At 39.3% G+C, this 19004-nt stretch overlaps 1 protein-coding gene across 3 annotated transcripts; it reads right to left on the reverse strand.

Moving 5' to 3' along the window:
• Window positions 1-476: 476 nt before the first annotated feature.
• On the reverse strand, window positions 477-7982 carry LOC141770620 (arfaptin-2-like). 3 transcript variants are annotated; one of them, XM_074640334.1, is made up of 10 exons: window positions 7685-7937; window positions 7461-7569; window positions 6628-6736; window positions 5725-5787; window positions 5085-5171; window positions 4835-4938; window positions 4100-4321; window positions 3858-4015; window positions 3570-3744; window positions 477-1994 (listed from the first exon to the last, which is right to left on the reverse strand). In XM_074640334.1, the coding sequence occupies exons 2-10, from the start codon at window positions 7560-7562 to the stop codon at window positions 1839-1841; spliced, it is 1176 nt and encodes a 391-aa protein (XP_074496435.1). In that variant the 5' UTR covers window positions 7563-7569; window positions 7685-7937; the 3' UTR covers window positions 477-1838. The 3 variants fall into 3 exon arrangements, with proteins under 3 accessions (XP_074496435.1, XP_074496436.1, XP_074496437.1); XM_074640335.1 differs by lacking the exon at window positions 5725-5787 and having other exon boundaries at window positions 7685-7982; XM_074640336.1 differs by lacking the exons at window positions 5085-5171; window positions 5725-5787.
• Window positions 7983-19004: the final 11022 nt, after the last annotated feature.

Here is a 19004-nt window from a genome sequence, read left to right on the forward strand (position 1 = left end):
AGTAAATGCATACAGTAGGCTACAGGATGGGATGGGTATTGGTCAAACCTATCACATGTCTACAGCTGACAAATTAACTTACTATATGAGCAACAGCTAAAACTATCTTTGCAATGTTAACTGATGCTCTTTAAATGTTTTTTTTATTAACAATAAGTTTGTATATGCTGGTGGAGTAAAGGAATCAGTTAAGAGTGTATAGAGCTGTAATCTACATGATCTCCAGATTGCATTTCTGACTTCAATTCAGTATTTTAAGTGGGTGAAATTTGCTGATGACTTTTAGCACCAAGGATTCTTATCATCTAATGCAACAAAAGAAGTTTTTCCAACAGCAGCAAAAACAAGAAATTCTAGAAAAAAATCACGTTTTAAATGTGCTTCACTGTACCTTACTACAGTATCCTGAACTAAACCTTCAAATAATGAAAGTGTCATTTGATGGTTATGAAATAAGATAAGCCATGGAAAGCATGTTAGAGATATATCAGATTGTATTGTCACATACATAATTAACGGTGCCATACATATAACATATATTTTTCTGTACATAATCTGTGACAAAGCTGCGCGAGAGCTTCCCATATGAACCTGACAGATCTGTGTCGACGGCACACTTAAGTGAAACCAAACATCCAGCAGGTTTTATTGGAAATGCAGAACAAGACAAAGACAATCAGCTGACCAGAATTGAAAAGAAATGTACATAACATATAATGTCATGTCACAAACAGATTGGTAAATAAATAACAGAATAAGAAAAAAGGTACTCGTACATTCTGTCCTTGAACAGACACTGAAACTTGCATTGTAAACCAGAATGCATGTGGTATCACGTGTCCTGTGTTTCCATTCACTGTGCGTGTTTTAGAACTTGAAACAATGAGTCTCAAAGGCTGTTTTTTTATTAGTTGCGCACTGCGCCTCCTATTAAAACATAGTCAATCAAACATTGGCTATGTGTTGCATTTTGATTTCTTTATGATAGTTCATATGTTTGTATTTATCATTGAAGCATCCAATATGTGGATTGATGCTGAGTTACTAAGTGTAACATCTGTTATGATTGCTGAATTCATAAGGACATGTCTGAAGGTAACCTACATTAAGGAGATCAAACTAATTATGGATTGTATATTAGGTTAGAGAAAATGACTATATGCACTATATATATATATATTTTCCCTTCTATGCGTGTAGGTACACCACAAGGCGATATTAGAAGCAGGGGGGATAACTTTGAAAATGATGCCATATCCTGATGTCTTTGATCTAAATCTGTCAAACTAAATTTGAAGAACTTGGTTTCGTCATGCATTCTCAAAAATAAATACAATTTCAGAAGATATTTCATGACATTTTTGACATTACCCCTCTAACTTGCTAATCTGATTTGTGGAATTCCTCCAATGGGATATACTCTGAAAATATAAGATAACGCTTTAGACGACATTTAAAAAAACAACAAAATAATGCATGTGCAAAACTGCCAAAGGGGTATCTCCACAATAGTCGACTATACTGTACATAAATAAGAAGTGACATTCATGTAAATGATTGTGCTACCTAAAGAATAAGAAAGTAACAAAAAGGTCATTTTGTGACTTAACACACAAAATAAATCTAAATACAACTCAAATTGTTGTACCGTCTATGTAATACGTGATACTGAAAAACATTACAAAAGAGATATCATGGTTTTCTTTACCACTGGCCGCAATTGATCCTACAATATACTCATTTATACATTTCATTCTTGTCCATCTAACCACAATGTCAAGTTCTTCACTGACCAGCGTGTCTCTGTACATCTGAACCAGCTGAACCCTGAGCGCTCTTTACTGCTCCTCCAGCCAGGACGGCTTGTCTGATCCTGGCGGCTTTAACTTTACATTGAACTGTATTAGAGTTTGTTCCAACTGCTCCTGGTTGCCAGCAAAGTAAGCTGAGATAGCATTGTGGAAGAGAAGTAGCTGCTTGTGCATAACCTTCACCTAGAAGAAGAAAAAGAAGGGAAGAGGCTGCCATTACAGCACAAACACAGTTTCAAGTGTTTACAGGAACGTACCGTCCATGGACATCTATTAAGATGACATTTACTAGCTGCTCAGATTACTTTGTGGGGAATCGACCTAAAAGGAACTTGCACGTTACATTCCTATAAGATGTATTCCCAAGCACGATTCTTAAGCTATTTTAGGCATGAAAAGTCATACATACAGTGACTATTGTTGTTTTTTTATCCTTCTAATGTTCCATTAATTTGGCAAAAACTGCCAAAATAAAACATAAGTACGTTTTGTTTTTAAACACTGTGGATCTGTGTATAATTTGACAAAATTGGGGCATTCTTTCTCTTCACTGTAATTATCTACAACGTGAATATGCTTGTGTCTGTGCATGGAGAAGTCTGCCTGCTTCCTTTAGTTTGACCTGGTCTGCCTCAGTAGATTCATATAAGGACAAAGGAGGAGGAGGTGCATCTTCTGCCTTAATGTGGCAAATCAGCCCTAAACCACTGCTGCGGTACATTATAGTTGAAAGCACTAGACTTACTTAACACTGTGCATCATTTAGCAAATCAATGTGATGTGAAAGCAATGCCAAATTGGCATGCATCACAGCATGCTCCATCTATTCTAAATATGATTTACCAACTTACAGATTTTTTTTTCCACATTCAGAATGCTATCCAAAAAAAGTTCTGAGTGGGTGTTTTTTAAGGAGTAACTTAAAGCTTGGGTAGGCTTCATTGGGCAAAAATTCCATAATAACCTTTCAGCATATTGTTATTCAAGTGGCCTGAGAGATACCAGCAACAATGCTTGTTGCCAGCATTGGCAACAACTGCCTACACTGCAAAGCAACCCAAAAAAGGAAGATGGACTTTCTCTCCGTCTCTCTAATAGTTTAGCCTTCTGTGTGAGCTCACTGCGATGGCTACGGTGAGCAGAAGACTAAACTATTAGCAACATTTTCTCTCTATCTCTGAAACGCTTTGCTGATATTGTAGCTCACAAGAGCCTCAAATCACAGTATGTCATCTCAAAGGGCTTTACAGGCACACAAGTTTCTGTATAGTTCTCATAGAATTGCAGCTATATAACGGCATCAGGATCACGATGACGATCACGATGATGTTTGAAATTAATGACTAATACTTGTACTGGTTACTGTGTGAAGCGCGTGCACATGCCCCCGCTTGTATGGTGGGAGGGGCTTAGGACAGAGAGGGGAGAGACGGGATAAGGGCTGGATTTCCCAATTCTGGTGTTTTTTTGCTTGTTTTTCTGCAGAAAACTGCATACCCTGGGGTACCACTTGAATTACAATACACTAGTTTCAAGCCTGTTTCACCTCTGACCACACGCAGCATCACTGATGCCTGTGGCTGGGTGTGACCACAGTGATCACAGGCTCCTGACTGAAGTAAACCTATACATCACTACAGCAAGGTGAGAATTTAAACCACTGGAGATGAGCGAAAACATGATTTCAGGAGGTACTGAGTTACTCCTTAAATACGCGGACATTGGAAAGGAAATAAAAAAAAATTGTGAACCACAAACCTTGTTTTCATCCAGGAATTTGAGCTTGATGGTGACATCACTGCGCAGCCTTTCATATTTGTCTCTGTGGATCTGGTAATCATGCTGAGCCATATCAATGCGGACCATGGCAGCTGCATCCTTAGGGCCCAAACTCATCTCCTCCAGATCAGAACGATAGGCATCAAACTCAAGTCTGCACGCAAAAAAAGGTTCAGGCTGTCACAGGCTGTCATTTTCCAGGTGTTCATCCTACAGGAAATCAGAACATATTCCTCATCTCCTTAACGGGATGTCAGGGTGTGTTACCTTGCGTTTTCATACAGCTTAATGGTCATCAGAGTATCCTCCATTGTTTTGTTGACCAGGGTGTCGATACTGGACACGAAGAAGGTGATGGCACTGAGCAGAGCCTCGCCATTCCTACACAACAGCTTTTGTGTTTCTGCATTATACCCAAACTCATCCTGCAGAGAAAGGCACAAGTTTTACCTGCTAACTTCAGTTCCAAGTCACATCACAAGGGGAGCTTTTACAACACTGCACAGTACCTGCAACTCTGGGGACTTCTGGCTGAGGTCGGTGAAGGTGTCTCCTAGGGCCTGTTGTGTCTGCACCATGCTTTGAAAATGACAGGTGAGTGCAGTGGCCAATCTGAGGATGGTTTCATACTTGCTCTTGGTATCTCTTAACACGTCAATCTGGGCCTCCAGTTCCAGGTCTACTGTTCTTGAACCTCTGCCAAACCTCTCTGAGAACATCTGCTTTGTACACTGCATAGTGGATATGGACAGAGACTACATTAAACCCAGCATAAAGAAAATCGGATGAAATTATCGTGGTACAAAAACCTGTAATGAGCTCGACTAAAAAACGCATATGTAAGCACTCACAGTTGATATATGAGAATATAGGTAATATACTTAATAGGAACAATATTACATTTTCACATTTGAAATGTCTCTTAAATGCTATAGGTATACCGGTGGTTCCCAACCTATTTCTTTTTTTTATACAGACTTTTGTATAAATTATCCAGTAAGTGTGTTATTATGATTTTAGTTATACAGGCGCAAAATCTAATTTTGACAACCTCAGAGAAGACAAATCGTGGCGCACCCCCGGTGATCTTTGGCGCCCCCCTGAGGGGGGCCCGGATCCCAGGTTGGGAACCACTGCTTTATATCATACAAAGGTTTATGCAGGTATTGCAAAGAGGGATGAATAGGGCGAACATATGCAATTTACCAGCATTTTCAAAAGTGTCTACACACAGTGCACAATACCTTGTATGTGTTTATGCCCCATTTCTTTACACTGTCCAATTTCTCCACTGCCACACCACGAGAAACTTCTTCAGTGGAGTTACCAGTGTTATTGTTCGAGGACCCTAACAGAGAGAAAAAAAAAATATATATATATACACTTTAATGCGTGTTATCCTATCAAAGTTTATAAAACAGAGGTTTGCAGAATTTGCATGGGTCATGACAATGAGTGAAGATAGTGTGGACATGGTGATGAACCTGGTGATACCTGGATGCTGGTCTGTGTGTTGGGCGAGTCGACTTGCTGTAGATTGGCTTTTAGGCAAGCTAACACCCCTGGATTTCATGCGAATGTCTGAAATGAGCATGGTGATGATAGAGAGTGAGGATGAGAAGACGGCATGGAGTGAAATATGTGTCAAAAAACATTTAGCAGTGAGATATGCTGCAGGCTGAAAGAAAAATGTTAGGCGCTGTGGTGGAGGATACATAATAAGTTAGAGTTAAAGGGGCTTTGAAATAATCCACCATGCAGGTTGCTCATGCAGAATAAAAGGATTTACAAAAAGATGAAAATGGACTTGGGATGAGAGGTAACTACCAAGCAATGACAAAACAGTCATCCAAAGTGCATTTTACAGTACAAAAGAAGACATTCTTATTAGACAACAATACAACAAACAGTTAAAGTGAGAGCCCTGTAATATCATGTTAGTGCATCCCTAATTTTGAAGCTGCCAAAACACTCCTTGTTGCTGAAGCTGTGAGTTGAAGAGGTACAAGCAAGGTTGCATACAGCTCCCTCAGTCAGGCAATATCAAAACCTCTTATACAGGACCAAACAGACCAGAAACAGATATAAAGGTTAACTTAGAAAACAAAGACGGGTCGTCAGAATAGACAGCCACCTGGTCCTGGTGGAGGAGCTCGTCTTCTGTCCAGATACTGAGGGTTGTAGTGAACAGCAGGCCCTATGGGATACGGATGTTGGTAATGTGAACCGGGAGCCTAGAGGTCAGCAACGCTCTAGTGACACATCAGAATACATGGAGGAAAAGCTCTCGGTATAGCTGCTTGAAGGGGTATTAAGTATCAACCTCTTTCAGCGACTTAAGGATTGCAACAACATCGACAGATCGTCTGTTGGGGGGAGTGGGGGTCAAAACAGAAAGTGAAATGAACAGTGAGCTGTGTGGCGCCAGAAATGTCAGCACCTGGCAAAGTAATTGCAGGGTAATTTGCACTGATCGACAACCCTACTAAACTGATGTAGAGTTATTAGCATAATGTAAAGCTATGGAACAGCAAAAGTTACTTAACCCTCCGAGACCCATAATAGACCCGTTTTTGTCTATTTTAGTGGGGGACAGGGGGTCTTTATGGAGAGATAGCAGGTTTATGACACATAAAAGTGGTGTACATCATTTGAAAGCTGGGAACCTGAAAATGAATTTGAGATGCAGCTCATGCTGTATGTCAAGTTGTTCTGGTTATAAATCAGAAATAAACATTAATTAATTAATTTAATTAATTCCTTCCAGACAAACTAACATGACATGGTTGGTACCAGTGGATTACTTGGGTTTTCTTGTTTCAAATGATATCAGTAGCTTCAGTGTAGCTCTATAACTGAACCTGCTGCAGCCTCTGAAAGACATCAAAGTCAGTCGGGATCGCGGGTGGGTCTCAGGGGGTTAATGCAACATTAAAGTCATGATATCTTTGCAGCATAAACTTTGTATGTACTGTGGAGAGTAAACAACAAAGAAGCAAAACCTGTAAAGGATGCCAGTCAGGGTTTCTAACAGTACCTTTGATGGTGCTGGTGGGAATGATGCCCCCTGCAGGTCCTCCATAACCTCCTGAGACAATGCTGGTTTCATTCAGGTTGGGTCCAGACACCATCACCTGCTGCAAATCCTGATGGATTTACATCAAAATATTGGAATAAATATGGTTTAGAAGGCAATAAATATCATCACATTTGAGATTTTTAACTTGTAAAGTGTAAAATGTAATTATTATTGTCATTATTATTATAAATGTGTACAATTTACTATATTCCAAAACTAAAAAAATTAAACAATGGTAGTGCAACCAAGGATTTTTGTCAACAGAAACTGAGTGATCCAAGTCAACCTGCACACAGACAGAGACCACACAAAGAAATTGCTTATGTGCTGTTGTATTATTCAATATGGTGGCCCTCAGTATTACTTTCCTCACACAGACAGACATGTTAGTTATGTAGGACCACTGATACTGCAGCTTTCTCAACCCAGCTAGGCTTGAATGAGACATAAAATGATGCACAATAGTTATGGATTTTATTGATTGTCATGCAAAGGCTCATTTGACTTGAGCATCTTATCCCAATCAATTAATGTCAGACTCACTCCCTCTCCATCCTCCCCTCAACACATCATTCCCAGTTGCAGGTATTGATGGTGATGGTGGTATAACGTTACAGCTGCTGTACATAGCTGCAGGCCTGTGCATGGTTTGGTATCAGCTGGCCTAACCAGCCCCAGACTGTGCTGTCATGTAATAAAGGATAGAGAACCACAAACTGAGCACAACTTGCCAAAAACAGATTTAATAAAAGGACAGTGTCAGTGAGGTGAGAGCAATGTGACTAGCTGACCTGCTCCAGGCTGTCATCCTCTGGCAGAGTCCCTGTGTCTCCATTGCTGTTAATGGGGATCTCCATGGTAGCAGCCTTGCTCATGATACTGTCTGCCATCATTGAATCTCTGCAAGACAGCACCAGACACTGACACATAAAGATGCTATCATGGTTGAAGTTTGACAAAATGATGATCATACAGCGTTCTAGTCCACATTGACACAAAACAACAGCTTCCTTACATTGATGCTACCGTGGCAGGCTGATCTCAGCGGTGCTGATGTGGCCGGCTAGTCTGCTACTAGCTGCTTGACAGCTAGCTTCCTCCTCACTGGAGCAGCCTGAAGTCCAGAAACAAGCCGCCGTTTGCACAGACAGCAGGCTTGAAATGCTAAATAATGTCAACGGGGAAGCACCGTTGTGTTTAGTTATCATGTAATGCTAAAGCCATGGTTGTTTGTCCTGCAACGTTCAGGTTATCTGCCTGCCTCCATGTAATTCAGCCAGAAAATCCCTGCATCCAGCCAGCTAACAGCTTTAGTAGTATCCCTTCGAAATAAGAGTTTGTGTGATTTTTATGCTGTTGCAAGTCACATGGCTGGGTTTTAAAAGCAAAGGACTTCGAGTAAAAGGTAGAGCATATACTGTTTAGTGTGTATAATTTCACAAATGAGAGGCTGGAAGCGTATACTGTGAATGGATGCTCTTATTTTGAAGCATAATACCTTTAATGTAGCATCACCGTCACGCCTCCTCCCCCAGCTCCATCTTCCACGTCGTGCAGTGCTGACGTAGACAATAAAGCTTTATCCTTAATCTGCAGTACTATCATGCTCCTGAAGATGTCACTAACAACCCACTGACCAATAGTGAAATCAAACCTGACATGTCACACACAGCCTACAGTAACTGGCCCCTCAAATGTTGTGAGTATTAATCATTAGAAGGAAGCTTGCTGCGTCCTGCCTGTTACATTGATTGCAATATCTCTTGAAATCAAACTGTATAAATACAGTCGTTTGTTTTGAGATGTGAAATGCCTCCAGATAGACCCCACCCTGGTAAACTGACCACACTTCCAATTATTTGCCTCATTTGTTTCAATCAGGGATGCGAGGGAAGTGCACATGGTCTCCAAATGTGGAAGTTTTTCTGTAATTACTCCAGGTCTGAACCATGAACCAGCCGCTCACACCCACCTACAATGTATTCCTACAGTCAAATGGCTAATTATCTTTGATGTGCTGATTTCCTGCATGTGACATATTTTCCAAACATCTGAAATCTCCTGTTGAGAGAACCATTTCCCTCCCCCCTTCTTGCTTCTTCATCACCATTCTCCTTCTTCTTTTTCAGGTTTCGGCATATGACTAAATTTGACTACTGGATCCCCAAGATCAAAGACAACAAAATGGCAAAGGATGAAGCTGGGTTAGTCATGCTTTCCCCTTAATCAACAAATCAACATGTCAAAGGTTAATTGACTGGCATGATATGTGTTCTGCTTTTCCAGCTGTCAAAATTCATAGAGTAGCCTATTGCGTTGGACAAGGTAGGCTATGCACGGCACCATGTACAAACATAACTAAGTATATGTTTAGATGAGAACATTTGCAGTCATCCAATTCATAAGATGTCTAGAAGTATGTAGAAGCACTAAAGTAAGAATAAGAAGTTAAAGGAAAGTGCTTTTCAGATTGTCGAACAGTGTCTGCAAAATGTTTGCAGACAAGCATGCACACTTCACGCTACCAGGTGTGAGGAGGTAAGACAGTATGCAGATTTTTAACTTCTCTATAAGCTCTACTTCCATTCCTTTTTGTATGGGCAAACTAGTGCGACACCTTGAATACCTTTGAGGAGAGACTGCCCCTAAATATCCACTGTTATTCCTGTTTGAACAAATGTGCCAAAGTCGGCTGAAGATCACAAATATACAGGACATGCGTGCTTGAATTCGTCCCTTGTGCAGACTTCAATAGAAATGAATGGGAGACTGAGCAAATAGGACAGAAGTGTGATGTGACCAGACCTTTAACCTCAAAGAGTTTTTCATATATGTTGATGTCACATGTTGTCGAGGTCAAAGTTTACATCCCTGACCTGTTGATACATCCATTGGTCAACATCATTTGTGTGTCTCGTAGAATCAATTTTCTTATTTGGTGATCTGTTTTATATTGAGTACAGTTATGTAACAGTACCTATTATTTTCCCTTATATTTCCTTATCTCAAGTATGTCTTAATACCTTTTGTTGGGGACGTCAGTGCACATGGTAAATCTCTAGGGATTCTAAATGTGTCTGGTACAATAAAGTATCGACCCCTTCACTTATGGAGCAAATAAACAAGGCTCCAATTGATACTGTCAACAGACAAACCCAATAGAGTAATGTGTTTTGGGTCATAATACATGTACTAAGTCTTGTCAAACAATATAGCCCACTACAGAGGACAGGAACTGAGGTCACAGAAATGTAAAGGTAATGAGGCTGTTGCATCAATTCAAAGCTCAATATTTCAGTGGTTGGCCAGCTACTTTAGTTCCAGTTTGGTGAGTGAATAATTGTATAGGCATGTTTTGACTTACCAGCCGAAGAGAGTGACTGACTCAACATCCTTTAGCTCCGGTACCTTTGACCTCAACATTATTCATGGGCCACAAACAGCCTGCTGTTGCCGAAGCTTGAATTTAAAAACCCAGTTGTTTTTGTTTTTTGGAGTGGAGGTAAAGGAAATTATGTGCAGCACTTAGTTACCAGCATTGCACGAGATTGCAAGCTGCAATTAGGTATTTAGGGCTTATTAAAGCAGACTTTAATCACAAATTCTCTCATGTTTCGGCTCCATGACAGTCAACAGTTTTATGTTTTAACAAGAGCAGCGGTGGGGGGGTTTACACCAGTTGTCAAGCTCTCTCTACTCTCAGCCTCGGATAGAAATTTTTAAGAAACCAAATTCTCACGCAGGAGAATGTAAATTTAGTGTCGCCTATAAATTTAGAACAAAACCAAATTAAATTTTAAAGGTCTCAGGCGGGGTCTCCTCTGAGACTGCTCTGTATGTCACAAAGCCAGCGTACGCATGTGAGGGGAGCGTGAGACCTAAACCACAGTGTAGGCTACCCCTCCCCTGTCATTTTAGATAATCTTGTTTTTAATGATCATTAAGCACGCTTCCAGATGTTGGGAGGTAAATTCATCCTCACACAGTCCCATGTGCTCTGAAGCAGCAAACACGAGTACTGGAGTGAGACAGAGGCATCCAGCAAAACATGGCAAAGCGTTGTTGTCTGCATCCTTACTCCATGGGAATCACAAACAGCGTTCGAGTTTTACATTTGAGCATATGGAAGTCATTTTTTATTGTGACTTTAATGTGCGATTTCAAACAACCTTTTTCCCAGTTGGTGTTTCAATCAATGCTCTCTCAGAGAAACAGCAATTCATCATCATAATGGATCATTGGATGCTGTGAATGCCAATTGTAGAATGCCTGAAAAGAGAACACGTAAACAAGACAACACATATTTAAATGCTTTCCCTTTACTGAATGAAAGTAGGTAAAAAGTATAGATACGGATCTGTGTGAAATAAGGCATCGTTAGAGGGGTATATTACATTTCTAATGATAAGAAACATTATTTTGATTGAAAGATGTGTTTTCAAATGAATCACTGCTGACAAAAAGACTTCCATTTTTTCTGTTATCTTTGTTTTGAAGACTTTCATTTAGGAATAAACACAGAGCTGTCAATTTAAATTAAGTTCCAAACAACCGAGAAAAGTATTATCTCAACACACAAAAAGAAAAACAAAGACAAACTTCAGGGTATTGTGATATTTAAGACCTTTTTAAAGAAGGAGTTGTTTTTATTTTCTCTTCTATACTTACCACCTTTGTAACAGTGAGTGGGTATATGGCGTGAGAGCAATGCCCCCAGAAAATACAGGCTTTGCTAATGTTTCCACTTAAATTCACCTGCATAATCAGAGGGACAACCAGTCAGAGGCCGCAAATAAAACGAGGGGCCAATTTAAGAACCGTAAATCCCACAAGGGCTTGTTGGCATTTTCACTGACGTGTTAAAGCAGTAGTTAATTTTGTTTTCATGAACGCTACCTTTGGTTGGCACACAGAGGCTGCGGTCAGGATATGCACGAAAAGGCAGTTGTTTAGTTTATACTGTTTACTTACTTTGTCATGCAATTTTGTGTTTCCCAGGTCTCCAATTTTGCAATCTCATTCATTTTAGTTTCAGGCATCTTCTCAAACCATGAATTAGGACTGCTATATGAAGAGATTTGAACTCCATGTTAAATATAACGACATATACTAGTACGATATAGATATAACTCTCTCACAACCACTTTTTAAAGACACTATTATAATAAAGACAAGTTATAATGACTATACAAGTATTTATGGAAATCAAACTATGCAAATGAAATCTTGAATTTGAGCCATGAAGCTCCTCTTGACAGTACTTCACTTACTTACTGTATACTGTCAATTATTTAAACTGCAAATGCCCAACAAATGCAGAACAATGTCCATACCTTTCATAACAAAAGAGTCCTCCCAATTTGTCCCTCTCGAAAATTATTGTTTGTGCTGATTTCCTGAGAAATACCAAACATTTGAAACTTTCATTGATGAGCCTGAAGCTTCCTGGCTTACTGTATTCTTTCTCCTAAATTCATATTTCTTCAGGCTGCTGCATACATTGTGTTAATGTTCACTAAGTAATCTTGTAGCTTCTTCAAGTGTGGAAAAAACTCTATGGCAATACAAGGAAAGTGTGGGTGTCTTAAAGTCTTCAACTACTGTGCAAAAACAATAAATGGTGGACATGTTACCACATTTTTTTATTGACTAAATGGGTAGTTACGAGAACTTTTATTATTTTGACAGATTTTATGACCATCATGTGAATATGATGTTTCTTGGAAAATACTATCTGAAACTTTGATTATGTGTCATTACCACTAATGATACGAAGATTAGGAGCAAGACAGTAAAACATGACCAATGCACCAATAGAGCATCCCAACAATGTTTTTTCTCCAGTCGAGGTCAGAGTTCCAGTGGCAACAGTACAGACAGTATAAATTATGCCCTTCTCTCCAGGAACTTCCTCTTTTTCCCCCTGGGGGATCCCAACGTGTTCTCAGGTCAGCTGGAAGACATATTCAACATTTCTTAGATCTCCAACAGGTCCACTTCAAATCAGCCAGGTCCAGCACGCACATAATATGGAGGTCTGACTACTTATATCTTTGTTCTCATTTTTTGTTCACTATCTAGTCAAACTAAAGTCAAACTTTATTTGTTTAGCACATTTAAAAAAAAAAAAAGTCTGTAGAACACATGGGCATGGAATGGGGATTGAATAACTGATACAAAAAGTGGGTTTGCAATAAATCCAATTTTGAAATAATAAGGCCAATTTTACAATTCCCAAGAAGTAATTCAATGAAAACGTTAGCTGTTCTGCACATCATTCCAATGGGTGGCAGAGAGTCCGTGGACAGGGCTGCTTGGAGTTTGTGTGTGGGGGTGTGCCTTCCTCCACCTAGAGCAGCTGCTCAACCCTGTCCTGAATGGGACATCTTTATCAGCTAGTTTTTTGGGGGCTCATGATCTTTCTCCTATACAGTAGCCTATATACATTCTAGTTAACCCATTTGGGCCCAAAGACTATATTTAGTATGATTAGGAAAAATGCCACAACATTTGTTCTGATTGGTCAAAAGCACAGACATGTTTTGAGCAAGTATCAAACAGAACCTTTGACATTTTTAGATCACATGAAAAATCCCCCAAAAAGTCAGGATTTTTTAAAAATGAGGAAAAACTAACATTATTTTGATTAAATGTTTTCCATATAAAACATTTTTATATTATATAAAAATATTTTTAAACTGCATATGTGTGCATATCTTTGATATTCAACTTGAAATGGGTTCATAGATACCAAATACTTGATTATGCTCCTTGAAGTTTCTGAGATACAGTAATTTTCTTAGTCTATTTTCTAATCTAGTATTTCGGCACATGGGACTACTGCTTTTTCATAAAATATAATGGAATTTATTCCAAAAACTGTACTCCCATGTGTTCAAAAGACTCACTGTTCAGTCAAACAGTTTGATTTTGAAAAATTCTTCATATTTGTGCTTGGGCAAGCCCAGTGAACACTTCCACCAAAGGAAATTAAAACATTTCAGTTGCGGGCACAATTGGGTTAACTTTGTAGATAAACATGCAGTGATGTCGAAAGGACTGTGTCATCTGCAAACAGAGAAATACCACTCTTTGGATGCCTTATAGACTTCAGGTGAGTGTTGATATCTTGTCCATGAATATATTACAAGCAGAGGAGTGGACACAGAGCATCCCTCTGAAAGCTTAATGCTTACACTGAGAGAGTCGTAAAAATGCTCAGAGAAGCATCACAGCTCTGATTCTAAATGTACAGGAACCAAATAGCTCTCCTGCAGCTCTTCACACAAGATACTTTGGGGAACTTGGTTGCAAGCTTTTTCCAAATTCACAAAACACATGTAGACAGGATTAGCAGACTTGCATGATGCCTTGGTTTACTGAGAGGATATCTGCAACCAAGAAGGAATCCAAATAGTTCTTTTGAATAGGTTTGACAATTGGCTGGAGTCTCACTTCCTGCACCTTAGCAGAGGCTTTCCAAGGAAGTTGTGACTCCTGGTAAAAGCACAGACACCTTTTATTGACAGTATGGGCACCGCCATTCATGTTTGCTATTTCAAAAGCTGTGTCACACTGGTGAGAGATTTACAACATCCCACAATATCCAGAGCATTAATATTTCAGGTCAGCTCTCATCTAATGTTGGGCTTTAACTACGTCAGGGACATCTGCCAAGGATGTGTGTTCAGACCCTCCTGAATCTTCCTGCTCTACTTTGTGAGCATAAAGCATGCCCTGTAACTATAGAGGATAAGAATAAGCGTGTTGTCTTGTCACTCGAAATATCAAACAAATCTATTTCATGTGGATTTGAAAGCTTTTTCAACCACCATCGTTCAAATAGACACTGCTCAAAATATAAATGCTATAACAAATGTTTACAATATAGAATTCCATTGAAGGCTAAAAGGTAAAATATGTTTCATGTATCTTGCCATGAAACATATTTTGACTGATCGCCATGCTCATATTTTTCAGACTGATGTTAAGCAAAGCCTTAAGTTTTATTGCATTTATTCTGAAAAAAAAATTATCTCACAAAGAACACGGTGCTGCACAGTTGTATATCTGACCTCTGTTATTCTTTCTTTTCTTAATCACATGGGACATGATTCCTCTGGCATGCAGTAAGTGGAACAGCACCTGTAGGCGTCTTGCCCTCTAAATCACAGCAACAGGCGGGATGTGATAAAGCAGATGTGGAGCTGAGCGACACGTGTTGATTAAGATCTGTTTTCACCCTCTGTCACTGTCGGCTCAGACCTCTGAGCCCCTTCAACCTGGTAAAGCCCTGCACACCAAATACTGACTCTGTCACTCATTAAGGTACAAGCTGCTCCACAGATGTTCCTGTGTTGGTTAATGGCTCAACTACAGACCCTATCTGCACTGCACGAACAGCTAAAGTCCAACTTTTGCCAGGCTTCTACACTTTTTATGAGGCACAGTACATGCTGACTGCTGTCTCGCAGTGTTCAAAGTGATATGTAAATCTGTTTGAAATTAGGAGTCTGAAGCCTGATGCATTTAGAAAGAATCTACTGCAGAGGAGACCTTTCAAAAGGTCACAGGTACAGGTAATATAAGTTTAGTAAGCTAATATACTGAACATTTTAATGATAATGGATTACTAATGGATAGAAAAGTGCTTTGTGTTCATTATGGTCCCCATGAATATACACTCTTTGTCTGTCCTAAAAGCAGCAGCATGACTAGCAAAACAAATATGTGAAAGTTCCTTGTAGCTCTGCTTTGTGATTCTGAACTGCATGTGCTGCAGTGCAGAACAGCCAGTTCAATAAGCCAGTTTGTTTGTTTGTTTGTTTATTCTACCCACACAGCCCTTTTGGCAAGGGCAAAAACCATGTCACAAATGAAATAAATTAATTGCGTTTCTTTTTTTTCTGGCCTCCAACACCATCGCGTAATCTAAATGGTGTTTTTCTGGGGCAGCTGATAAAACAGGTCATCCATAAATCATATGATTGGTGGTTTGAGCCCTGGTTACTCTTTACGTCCTTGAGCAATGCACGGAACACCAAACTGCTCCTGTCGAACAGGCCAGCATCTTGCGTGGTAGCTGTAATGCTGGTAAAGAGGCATTGGGTTCATGTGCTGCTGCCATGACATTAAAATGTATGAGCATGTATGTAGTGATGCTGTAAAAGATTAAAAATATTCCAATGAAAAAAATGACAAATTGTCACTCCAAAATTACACGTCATGAGTTAAAGTTGGACAGAAAGAACACTGTCAGCTCGTCTCTTCTTGTGGTCTTTGAGTGATGCACCACTGAGCAGTATGTCCAACTTTCTGCAAATGTTTTCCAAACAACTGTTTAGTGTGACTGACAATGTGGCTTGGACAACTGTGGTCAGTATAAACCGAAAATGTCTCTAAGTTGTGTTTTGATGCTCTTTGGGAGCTATGTGGTTAATTCAGTTTCAATTAAAAGTTCCCGAGAAGCCAGTATGTGGAATTGGTGTCAAAAAGAGGTTGCTAACCCTTGGAAACGGTCAAAACTTTGGTAAGGGAAGAGCCTATTACGTTTTTTTTCCATGGGCTTTAACGGATCATGATTCACCTCCCACTCTGTGAATACTAAAGGATACTCTTTGAAGTTTCAAACCAGACTTGCAAATCAGAGCACCACTTTCTCATCAACGCAATCCAAGAGAGGATCACTGAGGCCCTTAACAGCTTTAGGAAGTTCAACTCTGAACACCCCAAATCCCTGATCAGTGTATCCTACACTCACATTGCATTGATTTACCTTTTCAAAATATAATAATCTGGCCTTTTTTTCAAAGCAACAGGTATCACATACAAGTTTATTTATTATTATATAAAGGGATTTTTTGATTTGATCACCTTCCACACTAAACATGAATGGACTGATTAAGAGCCAAACAAAATAGAAGAGGAAGGACAAAGATTTGAAGCAGAGGCAGAAAAGAGTGCTGCATTGCAGTGGCCTGCAATACAGTGTTCATGAGGTGGTGGTATTAAAAACAAACAAAAAAATCATTCTTCTCTCTTCTCTTCTTTTAAAGAGGACCTATTATGCTTATTTTCAGGTTCATACTTGTATTTGCTGGCCCACTGTTGTGATGTGTCAACCAAACCAAACTCTTTGGACTCCTATTCAGCTCCACTCTAACTAGCGTTGTTTTAGGGCATGCCAAACTAGCTGTTATGCAAATGTATTACTTGGTGACATCACCACGTTAGGGAAGAAAAGGCAGGACTTCAACCGACACATTTCAGGAGCAGTGTTTCTGTGGGGGAGGAGGGGAGTTACTCCCTTTGGCGTGGGATTTGGGCTTTTTAACTTTGCAGAACTTTTACATGCACCAAAAACTATACAACACACTAAAGGAAAGGGACAAAAGCATAATAGGTTCCCTTGAACCTACAGCATCATGATCAATCTCAACATTGATCTCATGATGGCCAGAAATAGCTGACAGACAGCCTCTTGAATGTAGAGATCTTTTCAAGTCTGCCATCATCAAATCTTTATTCCATTACGCTACATTATTTATAATTTTATTACATTACTTTGCCTACATATGTCTTTGATCTGTATCATCTGGGTCTTGGGCGGAACAGTACCAATATACTGGACTTCTTTCTAGTCTTGCCAAACAGACATCATGATAATCCAACCTGACCCAGACTTTACATATGTAGGTAGCACATGTAGTGTTCAACATCCAAAACCCTACCAGTCACCTGTAAAACTGAGTTGGCTGTCGGTGGTTTGAGAATGTATTGTGAGGGTGAATATGTGTTAGGTTCAGTCACAAACTAATTTTGTTTAGATAAATAGTTGGAAACAGCCACATCTAATTTCTAGCAGAGTGACATTCCACTTTCCCTAAAGTACACAGTAGCTTTTGGCCATATTTACTTATTTAAATTTTATATGGATAGTCCACGTAGATAAACTGATGTCATTAGTTTCAACAGTGTGAAAAGAAGTATGAATATATTTAATGATTAATCTAATCTTAAAATGAATGGTTAATCTTAGGGCTATAGTGATAAAATGGTATCAGGGTTATAGATATATAAAAAAATGTTGGTAATGAATGCACATTAAGATGGATGCTCTGAGCTTTAATGTTAAGCTGCAATAGCACATCCTAAAAGACACACACTCACACACAAATGAAAATGTTTAACATTAGGCCCTATTCATATGTATATGTATTATGTGTGAGATTGAACTTCAGTCCTCATGTGTGTTATTTTTCTGGCTACATTAAAGTATATTTTCATGTAGGGGACTCAAAGGAACAAGCAGGCAATTTCTGAGGATATCAATGAATTCTTGTCTACGTTTAAAGTTTCAAACTTAATAGTTTCCTGTGAGCAGTAAAAAGCTTTGCAATTATGAGCCATAACTTTTATGAGATGCTGAGTGTGTTGCTTCAAGATCCAAGTAGACCCCGCGCAGTGAACAGCTAGTATGACGATGAGAGAAAATCTCCATAACATCAATATTTTTAAAGTGAATTGCAGTGTAAAACACATAATCGTCCACACGCTGTGGACACTATCTATTTAGATGGGGAATCAAAGTGAAAGCAGATGGGACTGTAGGCTAAAATACTTTCCACTTGAAGTCGACCGCTCTTGTTCGGAGCTCTCTCAGTAGCTGGGCTCGTTCCAGACGCCTGGCTGGAGAAGTAAAGCTCAAACTACTTGGCTCCCACCACTCTCACCACACTGTCGTTGGGTAGAGCGTTGATTTACGACACAAGTCCTCTTACTGGACTGGACGAACCCAGGGCAGAGATGAAGAATTGCACCCAAAGAATCCAGACACAACAGTGTATTTTTTTGTGGGCATTCAAAGTATTGTTGCATGTTGTACATGTACACAGCTGCTACTACTGAACAGGAAAGAATAGCACATAAGGACATAATGCCCAGGAGAGTTTAAGAATACAAATTGTGATAAATTCCTATGGTGTATGTTGTTGTGGTGTATGTACGATTTCAATTTCTGACTTTATGCAGATAATTATTTAAGATTAAGTAGTATTATAACATGTACAGCTTTTGTTTACTGTACTTAAGGCTCTGCATGTCCACACAGGTGTTTTCAATTATTCTGGCTAATCTGCTCAGGTTGAAGTTAGGCGGAGCTATGCATTGAATTATGTAACTTATAAAATTTCACTTTAAAACTTGCTTATTCAAAGTTAAGAAAATAAGTTTGTTAACCTTTAACCAGCTTATACTTAGAATGAAGTTATGAGAATGACAAAGGTGTGAGTTGTCCTGCCCTTAAAGCAGCAGGATGCAGATTGGAACATTTATGA

The sequence above is a fragment of the Sebastes fasciatus genome, chromosome 7, assembly GCF_043250625.1.
Source record: "Sebastes fasciatus isolate fSebFas1 chromosome 7, fSebFas1.pri, whole genome shotgun sequence".
In the NCBI taxonomy this organism is placed as follows: domain Eukaryota; kingdom Metazoa; phylum Chordata; class Actinopteri; order Perciformes; family Sebastidae; genus Sebastes; species Sebastes fasciatus.

Bases quoted from the DNA above. Each gene is read 5' to 3' on its own strand.
- LOC141770620 (XM_074640334.1), bottom strand. From the start codon at position 7,562: ATGATGGCAGACAGTATCATGAGCAAGGCTGCTACCATGGAGATCCCC. The intron at 4,322-4,834 runs GTATTGTGCACT...TCCACTATGCAG, and splicing joins GGGGCATAAACACATACAAG to TGTACAAAGCAGATGTTCTC. The intron at 1,995-3,569 runs GTTTGTGGTTCA...TTCTTCTTCTAG, and splicing joins AATTCCTGGATGAAAACAAG to GTGAAGGTTATGCACAAGCA.